Below are 27,298 nucleotides of genomic sequence, written 5' to 3' on the forward strand. Positions count from 1 at the left end.
GCCCTAGAATTTAGACACAAATATTGTTTTTAGTGATAAGACAGCTTTTTATACATGTTTATGTTTTTCCTTCATACATATCTTTTTCCGGTTTACAATAAAATATGTGTTTATATATTCAATCAAAATTTCTATTTAAAGGAGAAAATTTCTATTTACTCCTTAAAAAAGTGTATAAAGCCAGTGATATTAATATAATATGGGATTTGAAATCATGTGATACAGTAACGCTGACCTGCCTTGATATTGACTTTTTACCGGCAACACCTCTTGCGAGAAACAATTGAATATATTTTAAAAAGTCACATTAATCATTAAGGAGTGAAATCCATTCACGTATCGGACACAATTTATAATTAAAAAAAAACTACGATTCTTGCAGTAAAAGGAGTATTGTTTACAAAATACTTTTATTTGTACAACATCAAAATACTGAAAAAAATAAAAAACTATATAATATTTTGCATAGTATAATTGAAATTAAAAATTAATATTTTTAATGATTACAGGTTGTAATGAACATAAATGTATCAGCACAAAATCTCCGTAGACATTAAATTTTTAATAAATATACAATCATGTACTATGTAATATAAATAAAGCTGAAAAGTTTGTTTGCAAACGCTAATCTAAGGATCCAGATTCAAACTGAAAAATTAATTTCTTGTTGGATAGTCCATGTACCGATGAAGGTAATAGGCTATATTATAGTACGTTTTATCCTCATATTAACCACAGGGCAAAGCTAGTAGTTTATATATCAAAGTATTGATAGCTTAAACGTTAATGATTTTTGTCCATACACAGTGTCCAACACTCAAATGAGGCCGTGCCTCTTTTTGTATTCTTCCAAATTGAGCGATCTCTTAGGACCGGACTCCTTTACTTTGATTAATTGCTTAGACTGAGATGTTACTGCTTCTGTAAAATTAAAATATATTAATCATTTGTAGAATCGAAAATTAAATATTATTGCAAAAAAAAATCTGTCGTCTCCATATTTGTCCTAGCTAATCCGAAACTAATGGACCAATTTTAATAAACTATTGCACAATATATAAATATGTAACTTCGTCCAAATCAAAATATAGACTATATTTTTCTTTCGATTGATGAACGCGAATTTTATAGCAAAATTAAAAAAATAATGCAGTACGAAGTTCGCTCAGTCAGCTATTTTTCATATAAAATCAAAAGATCGTCACTGCCGTCTCGGGGATTCATACATGACTTTCATTTCGCGCTTGCTGAATAATGTTACTGAAGAAAATCTGAGATAATTCAATTTTCTTTTCAGAATTAGGGCACAGCACGAAATTATCTTACGGAAGTACCTCGACCTTATAGAAGCTAAACACAGCTAAATAAAACTGATTTCAAGCAGTGTTGTATTCCTGCGGTGAGTAAGGTGACGTGACCTCCCAGGGGGGTTTAGGAGTAGGATCAGCAACACGCTTGTGTTGCAAGTGAATACAGATTACGGTGACCGCTTGCCATCAGAAAGGATGTATGCTTGTTTGCCACTGCAATCATATAAATATATATATAAGTAGACAGGGTATGTCTATGTGTATGTGAATGTGTGTGTGTGTATACTCACTGGGCACGGGCAGGTCTATCTCGATGTTGATATCAAAGTCGTGCAGTGAGTACAAGCTACTGCTGTCTATGGGGGCAGTCTTATCTTTCTTAGCCGTCTCCGCTTCAGACTGCTGTTGCTGGAAATTAAATTATGATTCATTAGACTTTTCTAAGTGTTTAGTTAAAAACATGACATCAAAAACTATATTGTATATTTATAAATAACAACAATCCAAGCAATTTCTTTGCAAGAATATGAGAAGAGACCTGAGAGGAACGGTGTAAAAAAATTACGACACTGCTTATAGGACTTACCAAAAGTAATCTTTCAAGTTGAGAGAATAGTTAACGCACAAGATTGCAAACTAATGCTTGGTTATTGATTAAAAATAACGAGTTTTTAACTGAGCTTTGAACCACACCACTGTAGAAAAACTTCTATAGCAATATGCATAGCATATAGCACTGTGTCTCAGATATACGAAACGTTACTTGTATATCATCATTACAGCCTATACAGTCCACTGCTGGACATAGGCCTCCACAAGTTCACGCCAAAAATAACGTGAACTCATGTGTTTTGCCCATAGTCACCACGCTGGGCAGGCGGGTTGGTGACCGCAGTACTGGCTTTGTCGCACCGAAGACGCTGCTGCCCGTCTTCGGCCTGTGTATTTCAAAGCCAGCAGTTCGATGGTTATCCCGCCATCGGTCGGCTTCTTAAGTTCCAAGGTGGTTGTGGAACCTTGTTATCCCTTAGTCGCCTCTTACGACACCCACGGGAAGAGAGGGGGTGGCTAAATTTTACTTGTATATGAGAGAAAGAAAATGTGTGCTCGCACCTCTCTTGCTCCGTTAACCTCATCCGATCACAAGTTTTGTAACGCTCTCGTCAAGCATTCACCAGCTTGATCCGTAAGTCGAGTGTGCGTAAAGAAATTTTACTATAAAAGCCCTCGTGTGTCAGAATATAAAGACCAACTCACCGCTAATCTCTCTCTCTCCTGCTTTTCTTTATTAATCTTCTCTTCTTCCTCTTTCTGTTTTTGTTCTATGGCAGCCTCTTGTTCGTTCTTCGCTAACTCCTAAAACGAAGAAATATTTTACATATTACTCTATGATATTATATTACTTTTAAATTGAATATTCTATATAAATAATGATGAATTGCCAATATTCATCGAAAAAAATCTTTTTCAAGTTTTCAAATACTTTGTAGTGGGTTTTAATGGATTAAAAATTAGAAAATTGTACAAAAAATTGTAAAATTTCAGAAAATTATTTAAAATTTAACAGTTTGCAGGACAGGACATGTAATGTCAGTTTATATTGAAGTATATATAATAAAAAAATAGTTAATTGATCGTTACTCATAGTATATAAGTAGTAACATATCCGTCAACGAAAACGAGAAAGAGGCCAATGCTCAGCAGTGGGATATTACAGGGTGAATTGTATCGTAATTTTCTGCCTTATTTATAAAGAATATTTGAATGGTTTACGTAACATACCTGAGACCTAGTCCCTTGAGACTTGAAGTTCATCACAGGTTTTGTGTGCCGCCTTGTGAACGGATCGTCCGTTTTCTTTCCTTTATTCGCTTTCACCTGAAATAATTATTAATTATAATACTGAAAATATACCAAGAAACTATTTAACTAATTTAATTACATAGATATCAAAACTTTAAATACATTTTTTTTTTGTATTATAAGTATTGCTTGTATTATTATATTGATAAACTAGAAAATACAATTTTCATTACTTCACACAAAAAACAGTAAACATCATTTTTAAGACATATAAAAATGTAAGAATAAATCTATGTATGCGTAAAAAAAAAGAAAAAAAAAATTAAATAAAATTCAGACTAAATAACTTGCAAATAATAAATTTTGTTTGTATAGAAATAATGGTAACACTCGGTATAATTCATCATACATCTTAATATACGAGCTACTCTGGCATGCAGAGGTACTGCATAACCGTCTAATGCTATTTTTCTTAGCACTAAAAAAACGTCGAAAAAGTGAAATATCACTACTAACTGCCGCATAAAACCAAAGAACGGCACATCGCAACGTATTGCTTTTCAAGTAGAATGTTTTTCATTATAAATTATAGCTGTACTTACGCGATCACGTAACGTATTATGCGGAACGAATCTATTATAATAGCTCAGCTATTTAAATTAAGTAAAATTTAAAAAAGGACAAGGAATTTTTTCACATTGAACAGATCTAGAGCCCCTACAGAACCACCCATTTGAAAGAACGCAGCTAGGACTCGAACACTCTATATAATAAAATAAATATATCCGTGGGTCTCCCCACCGTGCCTCGGAGAGCACGTTAAGTTGTCGGTCCCGGTTGATATCATATACACCTGATAGCGATCGTTACTCATAGTAGGGAATATATCCGCCAACCCGCATTGGAGCAGCGTGCTGGATTAAGCTCTGATCCCTTCTCCTAGATGGATTAAGAGACTTATGCCGTGCAGTGGAATGTTACAGTCTGAATCGAATTATATAAATCACCTCTTCCATAATAGCCCGCTCAGCGGTCTCAACGTTGAGTTTCCTATTCCTGTTGTTAATGTACGAGATACTTTGTATGGAGGATGTCCTAGTTTTGTCCAGGGCACTCGCTCTCTCCTCTAGCTCCTGTAGCTTAGCGTTCAGGTCTGCTACTAATTCTTCATCGCCACTGAAATTAATTCATTATTGATTAATATAATTTACATACATTCTTGGCCGTCTGTCACTAAGTGAGTAACTTAATAATGCTCTTTCCTTATAGGGGTCATTCAAGTAAGCAGAATTTTAGTAATTTTTAACCCCCTTCCCCCTTTTGTCAGCGATAGTCAGCAAAACCCTACTACAACCCCCTATGCTTACGTAAACATTGGTATATTTTTAATAGATATTGGGCGCGTTCCACTTAAGGCCAACAACGCCATTGATCACGACCGCTGAAATTGCCGTTCCACTAAAGTAAAAAACGCCGCGGGCGTTGTACTTGTAGGCGAATTTTATAAGTGGAATTTGGGCGCTGTCAAGTGTCTGGTGTCAGCTGTGTGCTCGCAATATAGCGGCATGGTGAGAAAATGCAGCTGTGAGGGTTGTATGTCAATATTTCGCGAGGATTGGAGTAAAACTTAATTCAACATGGATCCCCAGGAATTAATCGTTGCGTTTTTGAAAAATCGAATGAGAGATAACATTCACAATTTGACATTGACAGTTGTTTTTAAAATTACCGCCATGTTTTAATGAAAGCCAACTTTGACCCACCTATATTTTGTGGGCGATATGTTTGCGAACACTGACGTCATCTATTACGTCGAGTGAGTGCTCGTGACGGCCATGGACTTTAGGTGGAACGATAGAATGGGATTTCTGGGCGTTGCAGACGCTTAGTGGAACGCAGCTATTAAGAATTAAAAAAAAAAAAAACAGGCCAACGAAATTGCCGTCGATGGGCTAGCATATAGCAAAAATTCAGTGATCAATAAAAAAGGGCCTCACCGTAGCTGAGCAACGTCGCGTTCCTTCATTAATTGTGTTTTCTTCATGGCGTAGTTTGTCGGATGTGACCTAAACCTTTCTTTTTCTGCTACTATTTTTTCTATATCCTCTTCCTGTGAAAAATTTAAAAAAATCTGTATAAATCTATATAACTATATAATATATAATCCTTAAGCCTAAACGTAAATCTAAAGGTGAATGAAATGAAATCAATAATTTCGCAAAAGGTGAAAATTGTGCAATCAAGAAACAGAAAAAACCAAAACTTGAAGAAATGACAAGGAATCATGGTTGCAAAAACAGTAATATTAATCACATTACAAACTTAGGCAATGTAGCCAGTCTTATACGGTAATCTTAAAATTTATATTGTAATTTATTATTTATTTTAAATTAAAAATTTAGAATGTCTGTGAATCAATTCATCCTGTATCATCTAACTGCTGGGTATATAGGCCTCTTTCCCCATGTAGGAGAAGGATCAGAGCTTAATCCACCACGCTGCTCCAATGCGGGCTGGCGGATATATTCCCTACTATGAGTAACGATCACTATCAGGTATTTATGATAGCAACCGGGACAATTTATGATAGAAACCGGGACCGACCGGATGTCACTGAATATCAGTTACAAAGTATTAGTTAGAAGACAACTGATTGACATTCCACTTTTGGGGAACATTACACCAGCTCTTTTTCTTTCATTTTTACTATTCACTATTTTCTCCTTTCACTCTTTTCTGGTTACTGAGTAAATTCATATTATTATTACACATAGCCTCTAAAAAGTCACCAACAATACGTAAAAAAGAAAATGAATTATAAATTACCTTAAATTCATACATGAGCGCGTCCTTGACCTCTGTTATTTTATTTCTGACGAAGTCCATCGTGGGAGGCTTTTTATTTGCTTCCTTTATAGCTCTATGCCATTTCTGGAATTCGTTGTCTGTGAACTCCTATAAGAACAAACAAATCTTAAAGTTAACAGCATTGACACTAATTAGGGTGGACCAAATTTATCCTGCACATAAGTTACGAATAGGCTTTAGGACCAGAGGACTAGACGTAGAATAGACCGTTAGGATCTGGCATATTTCCGAATATAAAAATCTCATAATTAATTGGAACTCAATAGTAAAGAAGATTAAAATACTAAAAATCTGTTGGATACCGTCCACAACTGATGAAATAGGCCCTTGATCTTATATACAAAGTTTTATTAAACTGGTGTACTTCCATTAAACTGCGATATAAGAATGGGTATTATAATCTAAATATGCGACTTGTTCTAACGCTTTAGTTAAAATAATAAAATTAATTATTAAATAATTATTATAATACATATATAATAGTATACATATAGTATATAAAACTACTGATTACATATTATTATCACGAAAAAAATTACCTACATCAGCGTGTTACCTATAACTCAGACATCAAGTTGTCTACTTTAGAAACAGACCACTGTCTGTATATTAAAAAAACAAAAAACGAGTGTTCTTTAGACAACACGACTAAAGTAAAACTTCTATAGCTCCATCTAACTTATATCTCCCTCTAAACTTCCGTTCGCCTCGCACGATCACACTTTTCGTAACGCTCTCGTCACGCATTCACCAGCTTACTCCCCAAGTCAAGCGCGCGTAAAGAAGTTTTACTTCAAAATCGTATTTTTCTACACTAATGTTGTAACATTCTACTTATGTTTCCAATACTTGACTTATAATTACTACTGTTATAGCGCAGACAACAAAACACTCAATTTAAGCAATTTCACATGATGGTATAATATCCACATCGATATCGTAAAATCTCATTATAACATCGCGCGCATGCGCGCAGCTGCGCTCTCATTGGTTAGATTTTAATGGCGGCAAAATCACTGTGACAATACACGTACGCGTGAATTTAATTTAATATTTTATTTGTATTCCGCGTTTCTTATGTCAAAATAGATTAATTATAAATAGCAAGTCGTCATAGCAACCATACAAACAAATGCTTTTTTTTAATTAAACTATAAAACACGGCTTTGATCACTTTTAGACTATTATTAAAAATCTAGTTTTAATTAATAAAGAAAACTTTAATATGTCAATTTTCTGGTCGTGTTGGGGTTTATAATTTAATTAAAAAAAAAAGCGTTTATTTCTATAGTTGCGTTTCCGACTTGGTATTTATATTTAATATGTTTTGACAGCACAAAACTGAATACAAATAAAATATCTTTTTTAATTAAAGTATAAACTACGGATTTCATCAATTTTAGAATATTATTAAAAATATATTTTCAATTAATAAAGGATACTTAAATATATGAATTGTCTGAACACGTCAAAGCACGTACCGGAGCACGGCTTCATAGAAAATGGGCATTGTCCTTTGAACAATTATTATAAATAAACTATTGTCAGCTTTTACTCTTGTTGTTTGATTAATTGCATTAGTGAAGATAAAGTAGTGTATGCAACTGCATATAACACGGGTATTAAAACACTCGTTACTATTATGAAACTCGCTGCGCTCGTTTCATAAACTCACACTCGTGTTTTAATACCCTTCATTATATGACAGTTGCATAAACTACTATTATCGTATTAATCGTATATGTACTAATATTATAATAACAAAAATTCTCTGTGTTCGATGGTCCATTTACCGATAAAGGCTATATAACATTTTAATACGTTTTTTTTCGCGGATGAAACCGCACGGCACAGCTAGTTTATTGTAAATAATAATATATTTTGCTTTGTGGTTACGGCAGTAAAGAATATAGCCACCTCCCCTTTTCCCATGGGTGTTATAAGCAGCGACTAAGGGATAACACAGTTCCGCTACCACCTTGGAACTTAAAAAGCCGACCGGTGGCGGGATAACCATCCAACTGCTGGCTTTGAAATACACAGGCCGAAGACGGGCAGCAGCGTCTTCGGTGCGACAAAGCCAGTACTGCGGTCACCAACCCGCCTGCCCAGCGTGGTGACTATGGGGAACAGTGGACTGCAATAGGCTTTTTTTTTATATCACTAGTTCGGTAAACAAGCGTACGGCTCACCTGATGGTAGGCGATTACCGTAGCTTATAGACGCCTGCAACACCAGAAGCATCGCAAGCGCGTTGCCGACCCAACCCCCCCCCCAGGAGCTCTGGTCACCTTACTCACCAACAGGAACACAATACTGCTTGAAAACAGTATTATTCAGCTGTGATCTTCTGTAAGGTCGAGGAACTACCCCAGTCGGGCTGCTCCATATTTTGAGCAGGAAATTCCTGCTGTGCCCTACCTCAGTTACTTCTGGCTGAATTGATGGATATAATATTCACCTGATTACTGACAAACTCCAATCGGAACACTCTGTCCTGTGTACCGTGACGTAGTTTGAATCCTTTGTTTGTTCTCGTGTTACCTAAATTGTATACTTTCGCCGTTTCGTATACGTCTATTATTTCCGCTATCTGAAATATTTGTGAACATTACCACACAGAAATATAAATCATACATTATTGTGTATTTAATGTATTTGTTGATAAGTTCTAAATAATAAATACACAGATTTTTAAAAATACCTTTAAACTGTATAAAGTTATCATAATTATAACTTCGTATGATTTAATCGCTAAGCAGCGACATTTATAATTAAGGATTCCTGCACACGATGCCGTCACCGCGCCGTCGCCGCGCCGACGCCGCGCAATTACACTGTAGATACGAGTCGCGCGAAGCCCGCCACCGCGTCGCCGCCGCGCCGCCACCGCGCGCGTTCCCCTAACTCCTTGTTTGTTTGATTCATTCCATTACCGGCCGCGTACGAACGTGCACGCCGCGAGATCGCACGTGACGCAAACATGTCTTATATAATGAAAAAAAAGAAATTTGTGCTTGCCTACTATATGTATAGAAAATGGCAAAAAGAACGTCGAGTTAGAAAGTTGTGGGTTCATCCTATGCTGTCGGCACGGGAGCAATTTGGTGAATTTCATACACTTTACGAAGATCTCCGAAAAGACGAGGCCAAATTTTGTGATTATTTTCAAATGAATTACAAGACATTTGATAAATTATTAGATTTATTTAAGAATAAACTGCAACACACAAATACAAATATGCGAGCAAGTATATCTGCTAAGGAGAGATTGGTTGTTACATTGAGGTAAATAAAATAAATATAATATATATTTAATTATTCTGATGTAATGTAGAAAAATCAAAATCAATCAAGCTTGAAGTAGATGGACTTGGAATGCTTTGTAATGAATCGTTTTCAATGCTATAATTCGAAGCCTGTGATTGAACTCTCGTACTGGGTCCAGCATTAGTATTGTAACCGTAGTGTGCCGGGGTGTCCATTGCGCCTGCTGTGCGTGAATGATGTGGAGCGCTATAACTATTTTTATATTGGATATTTCTTATAATATTCAATACTTGGTACTGGAATTCAACAATATCTTCGTCTTTGAAGCGTTCCACGGTAGGAGCTATACCTTTAAAAAAAGACATCATTCTACTATCGTCATCTTTTTCTAACGTTTCCATAAACTTAATCATTTTCTTATCTACAGGATTTAATTCTTCGTTTTTCTTTCTTTTGTTGACATTAGTAACTTCAGATTTGTTTTCTTCCGGCATGTTTGATCCAGATTGGGTTGGCTGTGGGGTAATTTTTTTCAAAAATTGTAAATTATCATAATATTGATATTTATGTACTGGTTTTGCACCTGATCCAGATTTCGATTCACGTATCTTTTTGTCGCATTTCATCCACGCATCCCTTATATTCTTCCATTTCTGAGATATTAGTTTACCTGAAATAATTAATATTAATAATCCATTTTATTATTGTAATGTTTTTTTCGATTGCAGGTATTTAGCAACCGGAACTTCATTAGCCGATCTTGAATATCGTTTTAGAATGGGAAAATCAACTTTAAGCGTAATCATACGAGAAGTGTGTTCTCTAATATGGTCTGAACTTTACCCAAAATATATGAAAATGCCATGTATAAACGATTGGCTAGAAATAGCAAATAAATTTGAAGTGTCTGCTAATTTCCCTCATTGTGTCGGTGCTGTAGATGGAAAGCACATCAGAGTAATAAAACCAAATAAAAGTGGATCGATGTTTTTGAACTACAAACATTACTTCTCGATTCTATTAATGGCAGTCGCCGATAGTGACTACAACTTTATTTATATCAGTGTCGGTGCTTATGGAAAGGATTGTGATTCAGGTGTTTTTAAAGACACAGCTTTCTGGCACAACATGATTAACAATACTTTGAACTTGCCAGGACCTACTTCCTTACCTAATACCAACATTGCCTTGCCATATGTATTCGTAGGTGATGAAGCATTTGCATTACATCAGAATTTACTGCGCCCATATAATAGTCAAATGCTTGATGCAGAAAAATCCGTTTTTAATTATCGGTTAACAAGAGCGAGACGATATGTAGAATGCACCTTTGGGATACTGGCCAATAAGTGGCGAATTTTTCATCGACCTTTAAATGTGTCATTGGATTTGGCTGTTGATGTTGTGAAAGCTTGTTGTTTACTGCAAAATTTTATACACAAAGAGGAGGGCGTAAAAGGGGTCCAAGAATCTCTAAGCGGGTGTGAATTAGAGGAGTTTTTGCCATTTGATTCAACAGAAATGGTTCCTACAACAGCTAATGAAATACGTGACAAATATAAGGAGTATTTTAATTCTGAATATGGCAGTGTACCATGGCAAAATAATTATTGTTAATATGTATGCGAAACATGTTTCTATCTAGCGGGAATACTCAAGCTACTACTAGTAGTGATGGGACTCGAGTGACTTTTTTTCACTCAAGTCACTCGCCAGTGAAAACCGATTTACTCGAGTGTCACTCGAGTAAAGATGAGACTCGAGTATTTTTTTTTTCGAGTGAATCATTCGAGTCACACGTAATCCGAGTCATCAAAAATATGACTCGAGTGGGAGTAAAAACAAAACTACTCGAGTAACTCGAGTGAAACACGGCTCGAGTCCCATCACTAACTACTAGTAGCAAGTGATTGCTTGTTTAATGTAGGTACCTACCACACGAAATTGCTTACGAGATATACTATCCACACACTATATAATACACTGTTGCATTACGATTTAAATAAAAAACATACTGATCGTGTCTTGTCCCAAACTTCCTTTAAGTCAGCTACTTATATATTTTTTCGTTTGGCCTCACTAGATAGAAATACATTAACAAGAATAAATAAAATTTTGTAAAAAGATACTTACCGTATTTATTTTTCTCCGTATCGGGTAGGTCTGCAAAGTTCTCATTCATTATATGGCAGATCTCAAACCAAGCTTTTAAACTTTTACGCTTGTCTTTATATATTTCCAAAGTTTTGTCCCATAACACTTCTCTGTCCTCCACTAAACTTATAAACGTTTCGTAATCAAAACTATCCATGGTAATTAATTAACAAGTTCACGCACGTGCACGACGCGGCCGGTAATGGAATGAATCAAACAAACAAGGAGGGAGGGGAACGCGCGCGGTGGCGGCGCGGCGGCGACGCGGTGGCGGGCTTCGCGCGACTCGTATCTACAGTGTAATTGCGCGGCGTCGGCGCGGCGACGGCGCGGTGACGGCATCGTGTGCAGGAAGTCTAACGGTCACATTTATTACTAAAGTCTGTTCAACGAGAAGAGATACCAAATGTAAACAAAGGCCATCATTCTTTCGTGCGACGGCGGAACAAACAAAATATAGTCTATCTCTTTCTATCTTGTGTGTTTGCTATCTGCTGCACGTCTCTCTGCAATGTCGAACGATATTTTAGCTGGCCTTGAAAACAATCGAACCGCGGACGGCCCTTTGATTTTGTATTGTTTATTTTTATTTCATTTCGTGTCCTGAAGCAATCGGGATGATTTTTATATTTCGATAATTATTATTTAAGAAGTATCAAATCTTGAATACATAATTATATTTAATTAATTATATTTAATTCAGTAATTATCAAAATATAAATATATTTTACATTTAAAAAATTTGTGAAAGTAAAAAAAAGGTTACAAAACCCTGCATAGTTTAATGATCCCGCATTTGGTTTGTTTACATTTGGTATCTCGGCTCGTTGAACGCACTGTAGATAAGTTTAATTCAAACTAACCCAGACAACAAGATTAGGTAATGAAGATTAAAAATTGGAGTGTCTGTTTGTAATATTAAAATAAAAGCTTCCTACTAGATGCACATGGATGTATACACGGTACATATACCGAAATAACATTTTTTTACAATTTTTGTCTATCTGTCTGTTTGTTCCGGTTAATCTCTGAAACGGCGGGACCGATTTTGACGTGACTTTCACTGGCAGATAGCTGATGTGACAAGGAGTAACTTAGGCTTTTTTTATTTCAGAAATTTATTTATTTTATCACTTTGCGAAGTGAATAATAACTTTTTGTTAAATTCTACGCGGACGATGTCGCGAGCACGGCTAGTTTTTTATAAAATAATATTTTTGATAGATGTTAAGAAATTGTATTTTGAATTTTTCTTAATAATATATGTTTTAAATCTATTATTAATTATAATTACTTTATATCTTGCTACGAGTACGCTGTTTTTGATTCTATTATTTATTGTGGAAATATCGAAGATTTTATTAATACTTCATTTGTTAAATATAAAGAATTAACTATCGTTAAAAGTGAAACTAGCATCGAATAGAATTATGCAGAGAAGAATCGACAAGAAACCATGCAGTTACTCAAATAATTTTAATTTGTTAAATTACGATCGTCTTAAAGTCATTATTGATTTTGATACTCTGTATAATGTCGACGTCACAGCGCCTTTGAAGGCAACACAAATGAAGAAAAAGTTTGACTATTATTACATTTATTATTTTATTATTATTCGACTAGCTCATTGGCGCAGTTTGTAGTGCTTTCTGTTCCGCGGGTTGCGGCTTCGTTACCCGCCTGAGTCTGGGTGTAATATAGGTATTTATAAATTTATTTATGTATGGAGCAGACGATCGTGTGTGTGCTTTAAGATATTTATTATTTTACAAATAAACAAGCCTCACCCTATAGACCGGGTTGCCGTTATTATTTCCAATTCCAATACGGACGAAACAGCCCTGAACCACTCGCGAGAAGAACGGCAAATGTACAAGTCGTTCTAATTTAAATCTGAAACAAAAATATTAGCATAAGATGTCTGGCAATTCAAGGGCCCGGTTAGGTGATAAGGCCACCTGATATATGACTTTCTTTTATTCAACTGGGTCGGTGAATGGCGTAGCCCAGACGCCTGGAACACCCGGAGCAGTACTGTGTTGCCGACCCTACCCACAACTCTGTCCAGGAGCTCTTCACTTTACTCACCAAAGGATCAAAAACGGAACAGACAACAAAAAGTTATGAGGTAACAAACAAAAAATACAAACACATGCCAAGATGTCATGCATAAACTAAGTTTGATCTATTTCAGACACACAATTTTATGACCGTTGGTTGTTAATTTTGATCATCATATCAGTAACTTATCTTCTAGATAACCGTTATCAACCAGTGAAGAGCTTTAAGTTACATAAGAAAACTTATTGCCATATCGTTGTCAGAGATATCGTTAAGCCGTCGGTCCTGGTTGTTATCATAAATACCTGGTAGCGATTGATACCCATAACAGTGAGGCCACCCACAGTGGAGCAGGTAGACTAAGCTCTGACCCTTCTCTGACATGGCGAAAGAGGCCTATACCATTATTGACATACCTGCTTAATCTAAGTTTGTTGATCTGATCCCTTGTATCTGCGTATTTAACTTCCACTTCTTCTCTTTCTCTCTTCTTCTCCACTTCCTCTGTATCTGACGATGAAGAACTCGATGAACTTCGTCGGCCTGAAGAACATAGACGAAAAAATTGAGAAGTTGTGTGAACATAGACGAAAAAAATTGAGAAGTGATGGGACCCTTAAGAGTTCAAGGACTCACCTTGTGACTTGTTATCATCGGAATCCGACCCGGAGTCGTCCGAGTAAATGTCTGAAGCCTTTAACTTGACGCTCTGTTTACTCGTACCGCCAATTATTTCTGCGTCGGGATCCTGAACAAGAAAAAAAGGTTATGACGTTGAGTTTTTCGAAGTAAAACTTCTTTACGAACGCTTGACTTGGGGGGTAAGCTGGTGAATGTGTGGCGAGAGCGTTACGAAAAAGTGTGTTCGGGCGAGACGAACGGATGTAGAAAGGGAAATATAAGTTAGTGAAGATAGAAAGAGAGAGAGTTACGACGTTCAAGTTTAATATGAATTTATAGATGTAAAATTGCAAAAAATGTGACGTCACCTGGGTCTCATCATGACCAGCTTTGACTAGGACGGGTGAGGAGTCCAAAAAATCGTGAAATTCGTGTGACGAAATTTACGGATGACCCCTTATAATACTTACATCATCCTCCTTGCGCTGTAATTCGGCCTTCTTTCGTTGCTCGGTTTCTACTCTCGTGGCTCTCGCGTCCCTCTGTGCCCTCAAGGCCGCCATGGCATTTACTCGACGATCATCGACGTTACGTTTTCGCTCTGTCTTCGCACCAAAAAGTGGGGATGTTGAACGTTCTGAGGGTGTTTAGAAAAAAAAAAGTTATTAACAAAGTTCTATCAGATTCAGCAGCAGATAAGTTCTACTCAAAATCTGGAGCAGCCCGACTAGGGTAGTGCCTCGACCTTACAGAAATCATTATCATTACAGCCTATACAGTCCACTGCTGGACATAGGCCTCCACAAGTTTACGCCAAAAATAACGTGAACTCATGTGTTTTGCCCATAGTCACCACGCTGGGCAGGCGGGTTGGTGACCGCAGGGCTGGCTTTGTCGCACCGATGACACTGCTGCCCGTCTTCGGCCTGTGTATTTCAAAGCCAGCAGTTGGATGGTTATCCCGCCATCGATCGGCTTCTTAAGTTCCAAGGTGGTTGGGGAACCTTGTTATCCCTTAGTCGCCTCTTACGACACCCACGGGAAGAGAGGCCTTACAGAAACTCGCAGTATAATATTACTGCTCTCAACTAATCTCGTGTTCCTGTGGTGAGTAGGAAGACCAGAGGTCCTGGGGGGAGGGGGGGGGGAGGATCGGCAACGCGTATGTAACGATGAAATAGTGTCCAAAGTTTACGTACGGTATTCGCTTTCCATCAAGCGGACCGTAACCTTATTTGCCACTTTCATGGTATAAAAAAAAGTTGTCGAAAATGTTATGTACAGTTCCAATAAGAAAAAACTACACATAGAAAGAGTTTGAATTATTTTGAGAAAAATCAGTGGTTGTAATTGTGTATTAAGCTGCAATTTTTTTTACCCGCGTCCTTAGAGTCGTCTTGGATTTCACCGGGACTCTCTGGTGGTTGTTCTTTTTCCTTTTCAGGCTCCTTCGGTTCTTCCTTTTCCGCCTCCGCTGCAACTGCAACTTCATAATTTTAGTCAGTCAGTATAAAAAAAAAAATACAACTCATAGTTAAGAATAACTGTGTTTGCTTGCAAACGAAGAATTAATCGAGTTTAATTACATTGACAAAAAAATAGTCAAGCAAAAAACTTAAACGCTCAAATATATTTATAAAGAATAAAACTGCCCTCTAGTGGATAATTCAGCTAACTGCGTTATAGTAGAAGTGGCTATATGACATCATTTAGTCGATGAAGTAGTTTTACTTGATTCCGATAGATGGCGTTGCGACAAAATACTTAACATGTGAACAGGCACACTCACGCGTCTACAAAGATTACTCAAAACGTACTCATTCTATCTCGATGATATTTAAATGGGACTAAATGACAAGTATTAGATTGTGATTTATAAAAAAAAAAAAAATATTAAAATCGGTGCCCCAGTAAAAAGTTCTAAGGTAACATACATAAAAAAAAAAACCAGTTGAATTGAGAACCTCTTTCTTTTTTTGAAGTCAGTTAAAGCAATTCTTCGAGCTCACCTATTCACACCTAAGCTCTCATATTCATATACTTTTCATCCACAGTGTCGCTCATATTTATGGCCAGTCTCAATACTTTATCTATCTCTAAATTTGCTTACTAGAGATAGAATTTTGACGTTAACTCCATATAAATTGTGTCAAAAATCTATCGCTAGTAAGCAAATTTAGAGATAGATAGAGTATTGAAACTGGCCATTAGACAATCCAACATCACCTATCATCTCACTCACATATGCATATCACTCACTCACATTACAAACTATTCTCCTCTCGCTCACTGACGGCGTCTACTAATATCGCTATGGCAGTCTAATCTACAAAACCCACGATCACGATGCGCTCAATTTCCATCCACCCATGTCATTCGCACCCAAATGTTATTCCAATACAAACTATCTCCGTCTCACTTACTCGCTTCTTTTGGCACCTATAGCAGACGGAACTCTTCTACACTCACTCTAAGTTCACATAATCTGTTTCGCTCGCACTCGCACCTCTCCCTATAGTATACTATATCCCCATCCCGCTAACCCCCCTCGCCATACTATGCAATCAAACTATGAATAGGAACAACAATGACCTCGAAATCGAAATTTTTACTTGAAAAGTACAGTTTGTAAAAAAGTTTAAATAAATAATTTTCTTAATCTACATAATTTAATGAAATACATAAACAAATACACATAAAAAAAAATATTCAAACACTTTCTTCACCTTACGGCGAAATAAATATTTTCATTTCATTTCATAGATTTTTTTCAATAACCATTTTAATTTTTTACCCATATTTTTCTTGCCAACCCTATAATATTGCCTTTATATATTGCCTTTTTTGCTAACTGGTTTATAAGAGCGTCTATGTCGTCACAAGATGGCGCAAGGTCATTCCTATTCTTAATTTAATCGCACAACAAGCTCAATTCGCTCTGTCTCCCTCGCACACACACACCGCCCCACTACCAATGCCCCCGCCCCCCGCTCGGCCCCCGTGTCCCCACTCACCCGCACGCGGCCCGCGGCGCCGCGCCTGGCGCAGCTCGCGGCGGCGCCTCCTGGCCTCCCGGCGCCGCGCCAGCTCGCCGGGCGAGGCGCCGCGCTCTGCCGCCGAGCGCCGCGCCAGCCGGAGCTTCCTTTCTATTTCCCATCTACGATTTCAATAACGAACGCGACTGTTAGTTTTTAATTTAAATTTGGAATTAACCACCACCACCACCATCAGCCCTTAACAGTCCACTACTGGCCATAGGCCTATAGTTCAAAACTCTGTCCGGTCCTGCGCCCTCTGAATCCAGTGGCTTCCCCCTATCTTCTTAAAGTCGGCCTGTGCTATTGCCGAGGCGTGGTCGCCATTCCAGAACCTTCCTTGTCCATTGGTCATCGGTTCTTCTTGCATATGGCCTGCTCATTGCCACTTCAGCTTGCAGATTTTGAGAGCTATGTCGGTGACTTTCGTTCGTCTACGGATTTCATCATTCCGAAGTCTGTTGCGTGACCGAGAAATACCAAGCATAGCTCTTTACATCGCTTGCTGAGCGACCTTGAGCCTATAGAAAAGGCCAACGGTAAAGACTACGTCTCAGCGCCGTAGGTCATCACTGGCAACACACTAGTCAAACAATTTGTCTTCAAGCACTGAGGTATTTTGGACGAGAAGATATAACACCCCTCTGTCGAACTACGCGCTGCAGTGGAATAAGTTCAGTACTTCCTTCGTGTTCTCGGACTGTCTTGGTTGCGGCTTTGTATAAGCACTTCAACACCTCAATGTACCGGTAGTCAATGTAGCACCGCTGGAGACTCTAGCACCACCCAGGTCTCGATAGAAAACTTTCTCATAGTCCAAATACGTAATACATTGCGGCAGATTATGGCTGTATAACCGGCCGCAGCGTATGTATGTGGTCCATAGTACTATTACCTTTTCGGAATCCGACTTGTTCGGGAGGCTGAAAGTCGTTTAGCCTGCGAGAAATGCGATTAGTTAGGACCCTCAAAAACAACTTATGGACGTGGTTCAGAAGCGCGACGGGTCTATAGTTCTTTAAAAAATGGTTCTGTGACTCTTTTTGAAGTCCAAAGCTCTACGCTTCTGCCCCACGCCTCCGGGGTAGTTCTTTTACTGATGACGGTATCGAAGAGCTTTTGGAGCGCCACTAGAAGGGGTTTGCCTCCGGCTTTTAGCAGCTCTGTTGAGATACCATCATATCCCCGTGCTTTTTTGTTTTTTAGTTAGCTAAGAGTCCTTTAATTTCATACAGACTGACATCCGGAATATCGTCCGGTCAATTCAGCTCTCGTGTCACTTTGGGAATGGGAGCTTTTGAAGATGTATATAACCGTCCGTAGTACCTCTCTTCCTAATAACTACTACCTACCTAATTTCTCTCTGAACTTCAGGTTTAGACGAAACTATACTAGACCCCGTGTTCAGTCTCGTCAATTGGCTTTGCCCAATATTCAGATCCCTTGGACACTTTGGTAGCCCTGGTTCTGCTCAATTACGATCTTGATGCGCTTCGCATTGTGAGCACGAAGATCACGTCGTCTTCTGCAAGAGATCTGTTTATTGGTTTACCACTGATCTCAAAAAACTTCCTTCTTCAACATTCTTCTAGGTCCGCAAAACGATTTCGAAACTCCAGCTAAATGTTCTCGGAGCCCTGAATTTGGACAGGTGTTGGTCGGAGCATGGACCTTATTAGGCGTGACCGTTCAAGCTTTATATTTTATGTGTTTTTTACCATTCGGTGACCATCGCTCACGGTTTTGAGCTTCCTGATTACGGAGATCATTCAATATGTGCCGTTTGTCTCCAAGAATGAAAAATGAGTCTATTTCGCTTTTTGTTGCATCGTGAGGGCTTATCTAAGTCCACTTGCGTTGTGGCTTCCACGTGAAGAAGGAGTTCATCAAGTTATCAAGCAAGTGGCCTCGGTGGTTCCGTTGTCCGCACCCAAAGGGCACGGTCGCCAAGGTCGCCGTCTCGCGAACCCAGTCTTGCATTAAAATCACCTATCACCAGCGTGAAATGAGTCTTTGAGGGATGTACGGCTCTACTGATATACTCATATCCTCTAACCTCACCATCTGGGTGTATCGAGGTCAGCGCATATACCTGTATAACCTTCAACGAATACTGATTTGATATTCTGGAGTATAAGGTACGTTATCCTTGCCGACACACATGCTTGTGAAGAAAAAACCTGACACCACATTGGGACAGATGTTCGCCCTCCCGGTGATAGAGCAACCGGATTTTAGGATTACCCCCTGTCTTCGGACTATGGATAATCTTATAATGCTTTACTTTAACTTTATCCTGTCTATCTCTTCTTCCAGCATATGTATTTTTTCATTGGTCCTCAGTGTCTTGGTAGAATTAGTGATCGTTACTCATAGTAGGGAATATATCCACCCATCTGCATTGGCGCAGCGTGGCGGATTAACCTCTTATCCTTCTATGTCTTGAGTAATATACATCACTATAGCGTTGGGATTGTTGGTGTAGGCTGGGTGAGGATTGCGGAAAACCGGGATGTATGTCGCGAATTTGGGGAGACCTATGTTCAGCAGTGGACTGCGATAGGCTGAAGTGAAGTGATAACGTTAGGACTTATTGAGGTCTTGATTCTTTTTAACTCTGAATAACACTTTCGCCTAAATAGGACATTGGACTTTTATGAGCTGTTAGCAGTATGGTATACACAACGTTAATTAATTATTATATATAGCTTTTTAAAGTTTTACAAATTTAATAAATATTTTAGTCAAATATCTCTTACCGAGTCTTCATCAAGTCTCTTCTCTCTATGCGTTTGAATATCTCCTGCTCTCTCTCTTTCTCCGACATCGCGGCAAGTCTGGCTCTGTCTTCTTCATCCCCCATTAGATTTTCATCGTAACTGTTGAAAAACACATCTATATAAATTGAAATGAATCGATACATGTATTGCTAAGTTCGAAACTTGACTCAATCTAGCTAATTTTTTATTAATTTTTCTAATACTTTGTATAAGGTTATGGAAATAAAAATTAGGAAAATTCTGCAGAAAATTGGATAAATTCGTAAAACATACGATTATTTAGATTTCATGCTTTTTATAGTTCGAAAGACTGTACAAAGGCTGATCAGCAAATTAATAATAATAATTACAACACAAGAATCCTCTTTTATAGTAATTATTTGCCAATCGCAAGATGTGATCGTCCTTTAGTTCATTAGACCAATGATTTGGACAAGATTTGAGTTTAGGTAAGGATTGTGGACAATTGCCATATTTGTCAAGAAGGGCCTTCCCTTCTTGACATATATAGCAATTGTTCATATATCCACCAGCCAGACTGAGACAGCTAGCGTAATTAGTTGTGATTCTGCTAATATATAAGTTTTTATTTTGCTAAAAATAATATCTCCCATTTCTTTAGATTAAACCAAACAAAGAACTGCTGATATTTGTCAGTGGAAATGTTGTCAAAATCAGTCCAGTAAGTCCGCAGACAGCTAATTTGTCGCGAGTAAATCCGAGCTTTCTCCTTTTTCCTTGATAGTAATATAGCTTTAAATGAAGTATTTACTTACAATAAGATTGGAAAAATAAAAATAGATCTTATGCGTAATTATGTGGAATTTTTACTTCCAATCAAATTCCAAGGATGACTTATTGATATGATTAATTATATTATAATATGTTTACTTACCCATCATCAAATTCTTCCTCTGAATCTATGGAATCATTGTCTGATGAATGAGATGATACTTCTCCTGCGAATAGATTTGATAATTAGCACAATAACATATGTAAAATTATGATGACGCCATATCTTATAACTTTGTGATAATTGGTATATGGTATTTATTGGCAACTATTGTCGACATTTAGGAGTCTGAGTACTGTGTGGCTACAGTACTAAAGAATATAGCAACCCCCTCTTTTCCCGTGGGTTTCGCGTAAGAGGCGATTAAGAGAACACAGTTCCGCTACGACCTTGGAACTTAAAAAGCCGACCGGTGACGGGATAACCATCCAACTGCTGGCTTTGAAATACACAGGCCGAAGACGGGCAAACAAAGCCAGCCCTGCGGTCACCAACCCGCCTGCCCAGCGTGGTGACTATGGGCAAAACACACGAGTTCACGTTATTTATGACGTAAACTTGAGGAGGCGTATGTCCAGCAGAGGACTGTATAGGCTGTAATGATGATGATGAGGAGTCTGAGTATCGAGTTCACGTTATTTTTGACGTAAACTTGTGGAGGCCTATGTCCAGCAGGGGACTGTATAGGCTGTAATGATGATGATGAGGAGTCTGAGTATCAATTACTGTACAGCGCCCTCTCAGTATCCGGTGATTAGTCAATTGGGATTCTCATTTCTATACAAAGAATTCTCAATTTTCGCCTTTCTTTAATCGGCATCCGTTGCAGTTGAGACCGGTAGGACGAAATATGGTCGTATTTGTGCAGCCCATAAATGAAGCGAATGCAAGTATTTTGCAGTCTTTGCAACTTTATCAGGAGCTCCTCGCTTAAGTCAGGGTAGCAAGCATCGCCGTAATCAATAATAAGTATAATTGTGTTTGCTCGCAAACGAAAAAAAAACCGACTTCAATTACATCGACAAGTAATACAACGTAGATCGACGAAAAATTGTCAAGCAACTACGCGTTATTAAAGATTACTCAAAAAGTTCTTATCAGATCTCGATGATATTTATATGTGACCACATGATAAACATCAGCTTTCGATTAAATTAAAAATTATCAAAATCGGTACACCCAGTAAAAAGTTATTACGGATTTTCGAGAGTTTCCCTCGATTCCTCTGGGATCCCATCATCAGATCCTAGTTTCCTTATCACAGTACTAAACTAGGGATATCCCCTTTCCAACAAAAAAAGAATTATCAAAATCGGTACATCCAGTAGAAAGTTATGCGGTATAATACAACGTAGGTCGACGAAAAAAGCGTCAAGTAAAAACACATTATTAGATATAACTCGAAAAGTAGTTGTTAGATCTCAAATAAATTTAAATGGGACCAATTGGCACACACCACCTTTCGATTAAAACAAAATTTGTCGAAATCGGTCCACACGGGCAAAAGTTCTGATGTAACATACATAAAAAAAAAAAAAAAAAAAAAAAAAATACAGTCGAATTGAGAACCTCCTCCTTTTTTGGAAGTCGGTTAAAAAGAAAATAATTTACTAAATCAATCTTTGCCTTTGTGGAAAGAAAATTTTTAAAGCGCAAGATAGAATTAAAGAATGCATAAAACCTACGAGATATCTCACTAACCTGATCTGCCCAACTGAGAGAGCAATCCAAAGTCACACCCAAATCCTTAACCTTAGAGGAAAACGGGTTAACCACGTTATTGAAAAAGAGGTGAGAGAGGTGTAGGTTGTTGAATTTTTGACAGTTGACGAGAACCCCCAACAATCAAAGTCTGACATTTAGAGGGACTGACATTAATTCCAAAATTTTTGGTCCAGACCGAGATACGCAAAAGATCACCATTAAGCTTAGCAATGGTATCATCAAGACGGTCGATGCTATTTACATAAAGCTGCAAGTCATCAGCGTAAAGGTGGTACTGACAGGAAAGTATAGAAGTGATAGAATTAATGAACAGTGAGAATAGTAGTGGGGAGAGAATTTCATCCTGAGGAACGCCCGCAGCAACGTCGCACCATCAGAACGCTTAGAGCCAATGCATATCGCTTGCTTGCGTCCCCAAAGATACGAAGAAAACCACTGAAGGGCAACGTCAGAGATGTTAATTCGAGATATTAGAGCGAGTAAAAAATCGTGATCCACCGCGTTAAAAGCGTTACTAAAATCTAGTAGTGTTAGAATTGTTGTTGAAAATTGAGAAGTACATTTTTAAGACCCTAATAAATAAAGTAGAAAAAAGTGTTGCATGTAATTATGTACGCACGTAAGGAGTTATACTTCATTGGCTTCAACTTCACGTTGCTAACTTCTCCTTCGTTGACTAGCTAACTTCAGGTGTCGGTTTTTTTGTGACGATGTGCGCGCGCATCGTAAAAATTAACTCTCATCATTTTTCCCTAACTCGCCAAATGAAGTATAACATCAAAAATACTCAAAAAACACCAAAAATAAAACGATTCATCTGTATATCTATTTATTCTTCTAGAAAATAACACAAACTAACCTTCTTCCGGCTCACTGTATGTATCCTTCTTTTTCCCTGATCCAGCACTATCCGTACTCTTTCTCACTTCGTTTCTCTTTGGTTCCACCTTTTTTTTATCGTCTGAATGGTCTGAGGAACTCTTTCTAGTTGTTTTTGCCGGCTCTTTCTTTTTGGAAGTATCACTTCTTGCATCACTATTTGATTCTGAGCCAGAGGAGGATGATGATTTGTCTGAAAAGTATGTTTTATTATAGACCATTTTATTATTTATTTACTCTGAATAAGCTGACAGACATTATCCTGACTTGCAAACTATCAAATAAATGCAGTTTAATTGAATATTGATCATTAAGTTTCAAATTGAGAAGCTAAATAGCGCCTAGAATGTTACAGGCAGGTATGTACATCTTATTGTAAGAACAAAAATATATTTAGTCTCTGGTAGATTTAACATTACTATAATATTTAACACTTCAACATTTGGTTGCTCTCACAGACTTAACCAAGTTAAGAATAATTCTTACCATTTTTCTTGTCATCTTCGTCCCAATCTGATTCGCTGTCTGAAGATTTGCTTTTTGATTTCGTTTGTGGAGGAGAATCGTCTGATTTTTTTTTCTTCTTAGCCAAATTTAGAAATTGCTGGAAAAAAAGTAAAAATGACTATAATTACGAGTTTAGATCTGAGCTACAACTTCTTGTACTAAAGTGGTCTCTAAATAATTATGTTTGCTCGCATATGAAAAACCCCAACTTCAATTAGATCGACCAGTAACACAACATAGGTTGGCAAAAAAATAGTTAAGTAAACACGCATTATTAGAGATAATTAAAAGAACAACTCGTCAGATCTCGATTAAATTTAAATGGGACCACATGACAAGCACCACCTTTCGATTAAAAATAAACTTCGAAATCTGTCCACCCAGTAAAAAGGGCTGAGGTAACATACATATAAAATAATAGTTGAATTGAGAACCTCCTCCTTTTTAACCGACTTCCAAAAAAGGAGGAGGTTCTCAATTCGACTGTATTTTTGACCGGGTAGACCGATTTCGACAAATTTTGTTTTAATCGAAAGGTGGTGTGTGCCAATTGGTCCCATTTAAATTTATTTGAGATCTAACAACTACTTTTCGAGTTATATCTAATAATGCGTTTTTACTTGACGCTTTTTTCGTCGACCTACGTTGTATTATACCGCATAACTTTCTACTGGATGTACCGATTTTGATAATTCTTTTTTTTGTTGGAAAGGGGATATCCCTAGTTTGGTACCGTGATAAGGAAACCAGGATCTGATGATGGGATCCCAGAGAAATCGAGGGAAACTCTTGAAAATCCGTAATAACTTTTTACTGGGTGTACCGATTTTGATGATTTTTAATTTAGTCGAAAGCTGATGTTTATGATATGGTCACATATAAATTTTATCGAGATCTGATAACTACTTTTTGAGTAATCTTTGATAACGCGTAGTTGCTTGACTATTTTTTCGTCGATCTACGTTGTATTACTTGTCGATGTAATTGAAGTCGGTTTTTTTTTCATTTGCGAGCAAACACAATTATTTGGAAGTAAATTAAAAAGCTATTACTAGGATCTGGGAATTGAACATTATGACTGAACTTAAATGCATGAAAAAGTTTGAATTCTTGGTTACAATAATAAAACTAACAGGATCAAGTTGAATATATCATACAAATTTTTTTTTGAAGTGAAACTTCGTTAGAGTCGTGATTTGAAAAACTTGATGAAACGAAAATGCATCACCATAGAGAAAGAAACACAAATGTATAGGAGATGGCCCTTATGACTATTTTCACATATCATAGTTGATAGAAAAAAATTGCAACACCCTTCATATGACTTTTCAGAAGTTTCACTTCTAAGGTGTTGCACACACAAACACACTTTTTTATAGTACATTCTATAACCTATACTGAAAACTTAAACTAAATACTCTTATTAATTCTAAATGAATTAATTCTTGAAGACTAATCACTTGAATCAACAAATTTGAACTCAATTTTACGAGTTAGAACACTGGGATATTTATTATAGTATAATTAGTTCCAGATTACAGGTTAAGTCTTTACAGAGAGGAGATACAAATTAAAATTTGTGATTAAATCATGAATACAGGTTATGTTTAAATATTTTAAAACTAATAATAATAAGAAACATCATATAATGTTCATTTTATTTGTGATGTTCTTTCATACAAGAAAATATCTTTGCCAAACATACTAGCTGTGCCTTGGATTTCACATGTGTTAGCTTGAGGGAAAAAAATAACCTATTTAACAAACAATTTTTCAATTTAAACTAGTAGTTCCTGAGATTATCGCTTTTAAAGAAACTTTTCAGTTATATAATATTAGTATAATGTATACTATATATTAGTAACAAATATACCATTGTAAATAATTAACCAACGAAATCCGCCAACCCGCATTGGAGCAGCATGGTGGATTAAGCTCTGATCCTTCTCCTACACGGGGAAAGAGGCCTATGCCCAGTAGTGGGATATTACAGGCTGAAGCGTAACCAACGTAAAAAAATCTATGATTTTTAGAAGAATCTTTTAATTTTTAAATTTATAGAAATTATAGAGAGAAATGTTTCAATATTTTTCAATATTGAAATCATTTCATTTTACAAATTAAAATTTTAATTATCGTTAAAAGTTAAGCTACCACCGATTCAGAATGTACTGTTTTAATACAAAATAAGTATTATCTTGTATGAAAGACAGCATCAAAATGCAAAAGAAATTTGGTACAAGAAATATTATTATATTTAACTTTTCACTCTATTATTAAACACATAATGAACATCATTTATTGATAGATTTAGCCTGTAATGTCCCACTGCTGGACATAGACCACTTCCTCTATACAGGAGAAAGATCAGAGTTTAATCCAATAACATTTTAGCTTTTTTCTGCTAAACTATTTATTAGAATATAATATTATAATGTTAATTCTGATTTTTATACCATTTACAAAGGTTTAATTACCAATTTAAAAAAAAAATAAGTATTTTTTTATTTGTTTCATTTTTTGTTAATAAAAGTGATATAAGATTAAGAAAATCAAAATGGAGTTTTAAGAAGAATATAACAATCAATTTTTTACAGGACAAACACTTCTTCTTCTTTTACTTTGGCTCCCTGAAGGATTTGCCAATATCTGAGTGGAGAGGACAAACACTAAATATACATATTAGATATATTATATTTTATAAATACTAAAATTGTCATGTTTGGAATTATTTGGTTAAGAAAAAAAATTATTTACTTTTAGCACTATCTAAATGCAGTTTTTATTTTCTTTTTATATTACAGAAAGGCAAAAAGTATTATGTAAGATGAGACTTTTTGATAGAAGAAAAAATTGCAAATAATTTTCATAGTACATACAGTAGTAAATAAGGTATGTCACACAATATTACTGGATCGATGTCGACCTTTTAAAGGTGACAGTTTTATGGGACAGTCATTTCTTTATTTTTCATGAGTCATTTAAGGAGAAGCCATTGAAAACGAAATGGTTTTTACAAAAACATTGTGTGATACAAGATGGTAAATAATGCACGTTAAATAATGTAAGATGTGATTATCTTTTGAGACATCTTCTCTAATGCGCATTGGACATAATTAGATCCTTCAGACATTGATCTTGGCCTAAATACGCAAACAAAATAGAAAAGGAATGTCGTTAAAATGCTAAGAGAGACAGTATAACCTATGAAATATATAAGCTAATTTAACTCACCGAATCCAAATCTGAACATTCACTGCTAGAATCTGAGTCTATCAAAGGCTTATTTTTCCTTTTGGCCATTTTGTTATACTTTTAACTATGAAATACGTTACGATATTTTTTACTTTACGTTACGAAGTCACCCGTCAACTACACAAGCACAGATGAATGATAGCTGCGGTACATACTGTGTTCATGTGTTGCCGCTTAATGGATTGACTTTTACAATAAAATAAAATTTTACACATTTTCTTTTAAATTTATGAGAAC

General features: G+C 36.7%; 1 protein-coding gene across 1 annotated transcript; it reads right to left on the bottom strand.

The window, feature by feature from the left end:
* Positions 1-454: 454 nt before the first annotated feature.
* LOC123667633 (RNA polymerase-associated protein Rtf1) lies at positions 455-27,234 on the bottom strand. The gene is made up of 19 exons (XM_045601493.1): positions 27,041-27,234; positions 23,786-23,903; positions 23,280-23,492; positions 20,798-20,861; positions 19,882-20,001; positions 17,102-17,244; positions 15,466-15,573; positions 14,558-14,724; positions 14,103-14,214; positions 13,883-14,009; positions 13,193-13,298; positions 8,443-8,574; positions 5,940-6,068; positions 5,111-5,223; positions 4,121-4,289; positions 3,093-3,188; positions 2,568-2,666; positions 1,601-1,718; positions 455-921 (listed from the first exon to the last, which is right to left on the bottom strand). Exons 1-19 carry the CDS (start codon positions 27,107-27,109, stop codon positions 818-820), a joined length of 2,307 nt encoding a protein of 768 aa, XP_045457449.1. The 5' UTR covers positions 27,110-27,234; the 3' UTR covers positions 455-817.
* Positions 27,235-27,298: the final 64 nt, after the last annotated feature.

This window comes from Melitaea cinxia, chromosome 28, assembly GCF_905220565.1.
Source record: "Melitaea cinxia chromosome 28, ilMelCinx1.1, whole genome shotgun sequence".
Classification (NCBI taxonomy): Eukaryota; Metazoa; Arthropoda; class Insecta; order Lepidoptera; family Nymphalidae; genus Melitaea; species Melitaea cinxia.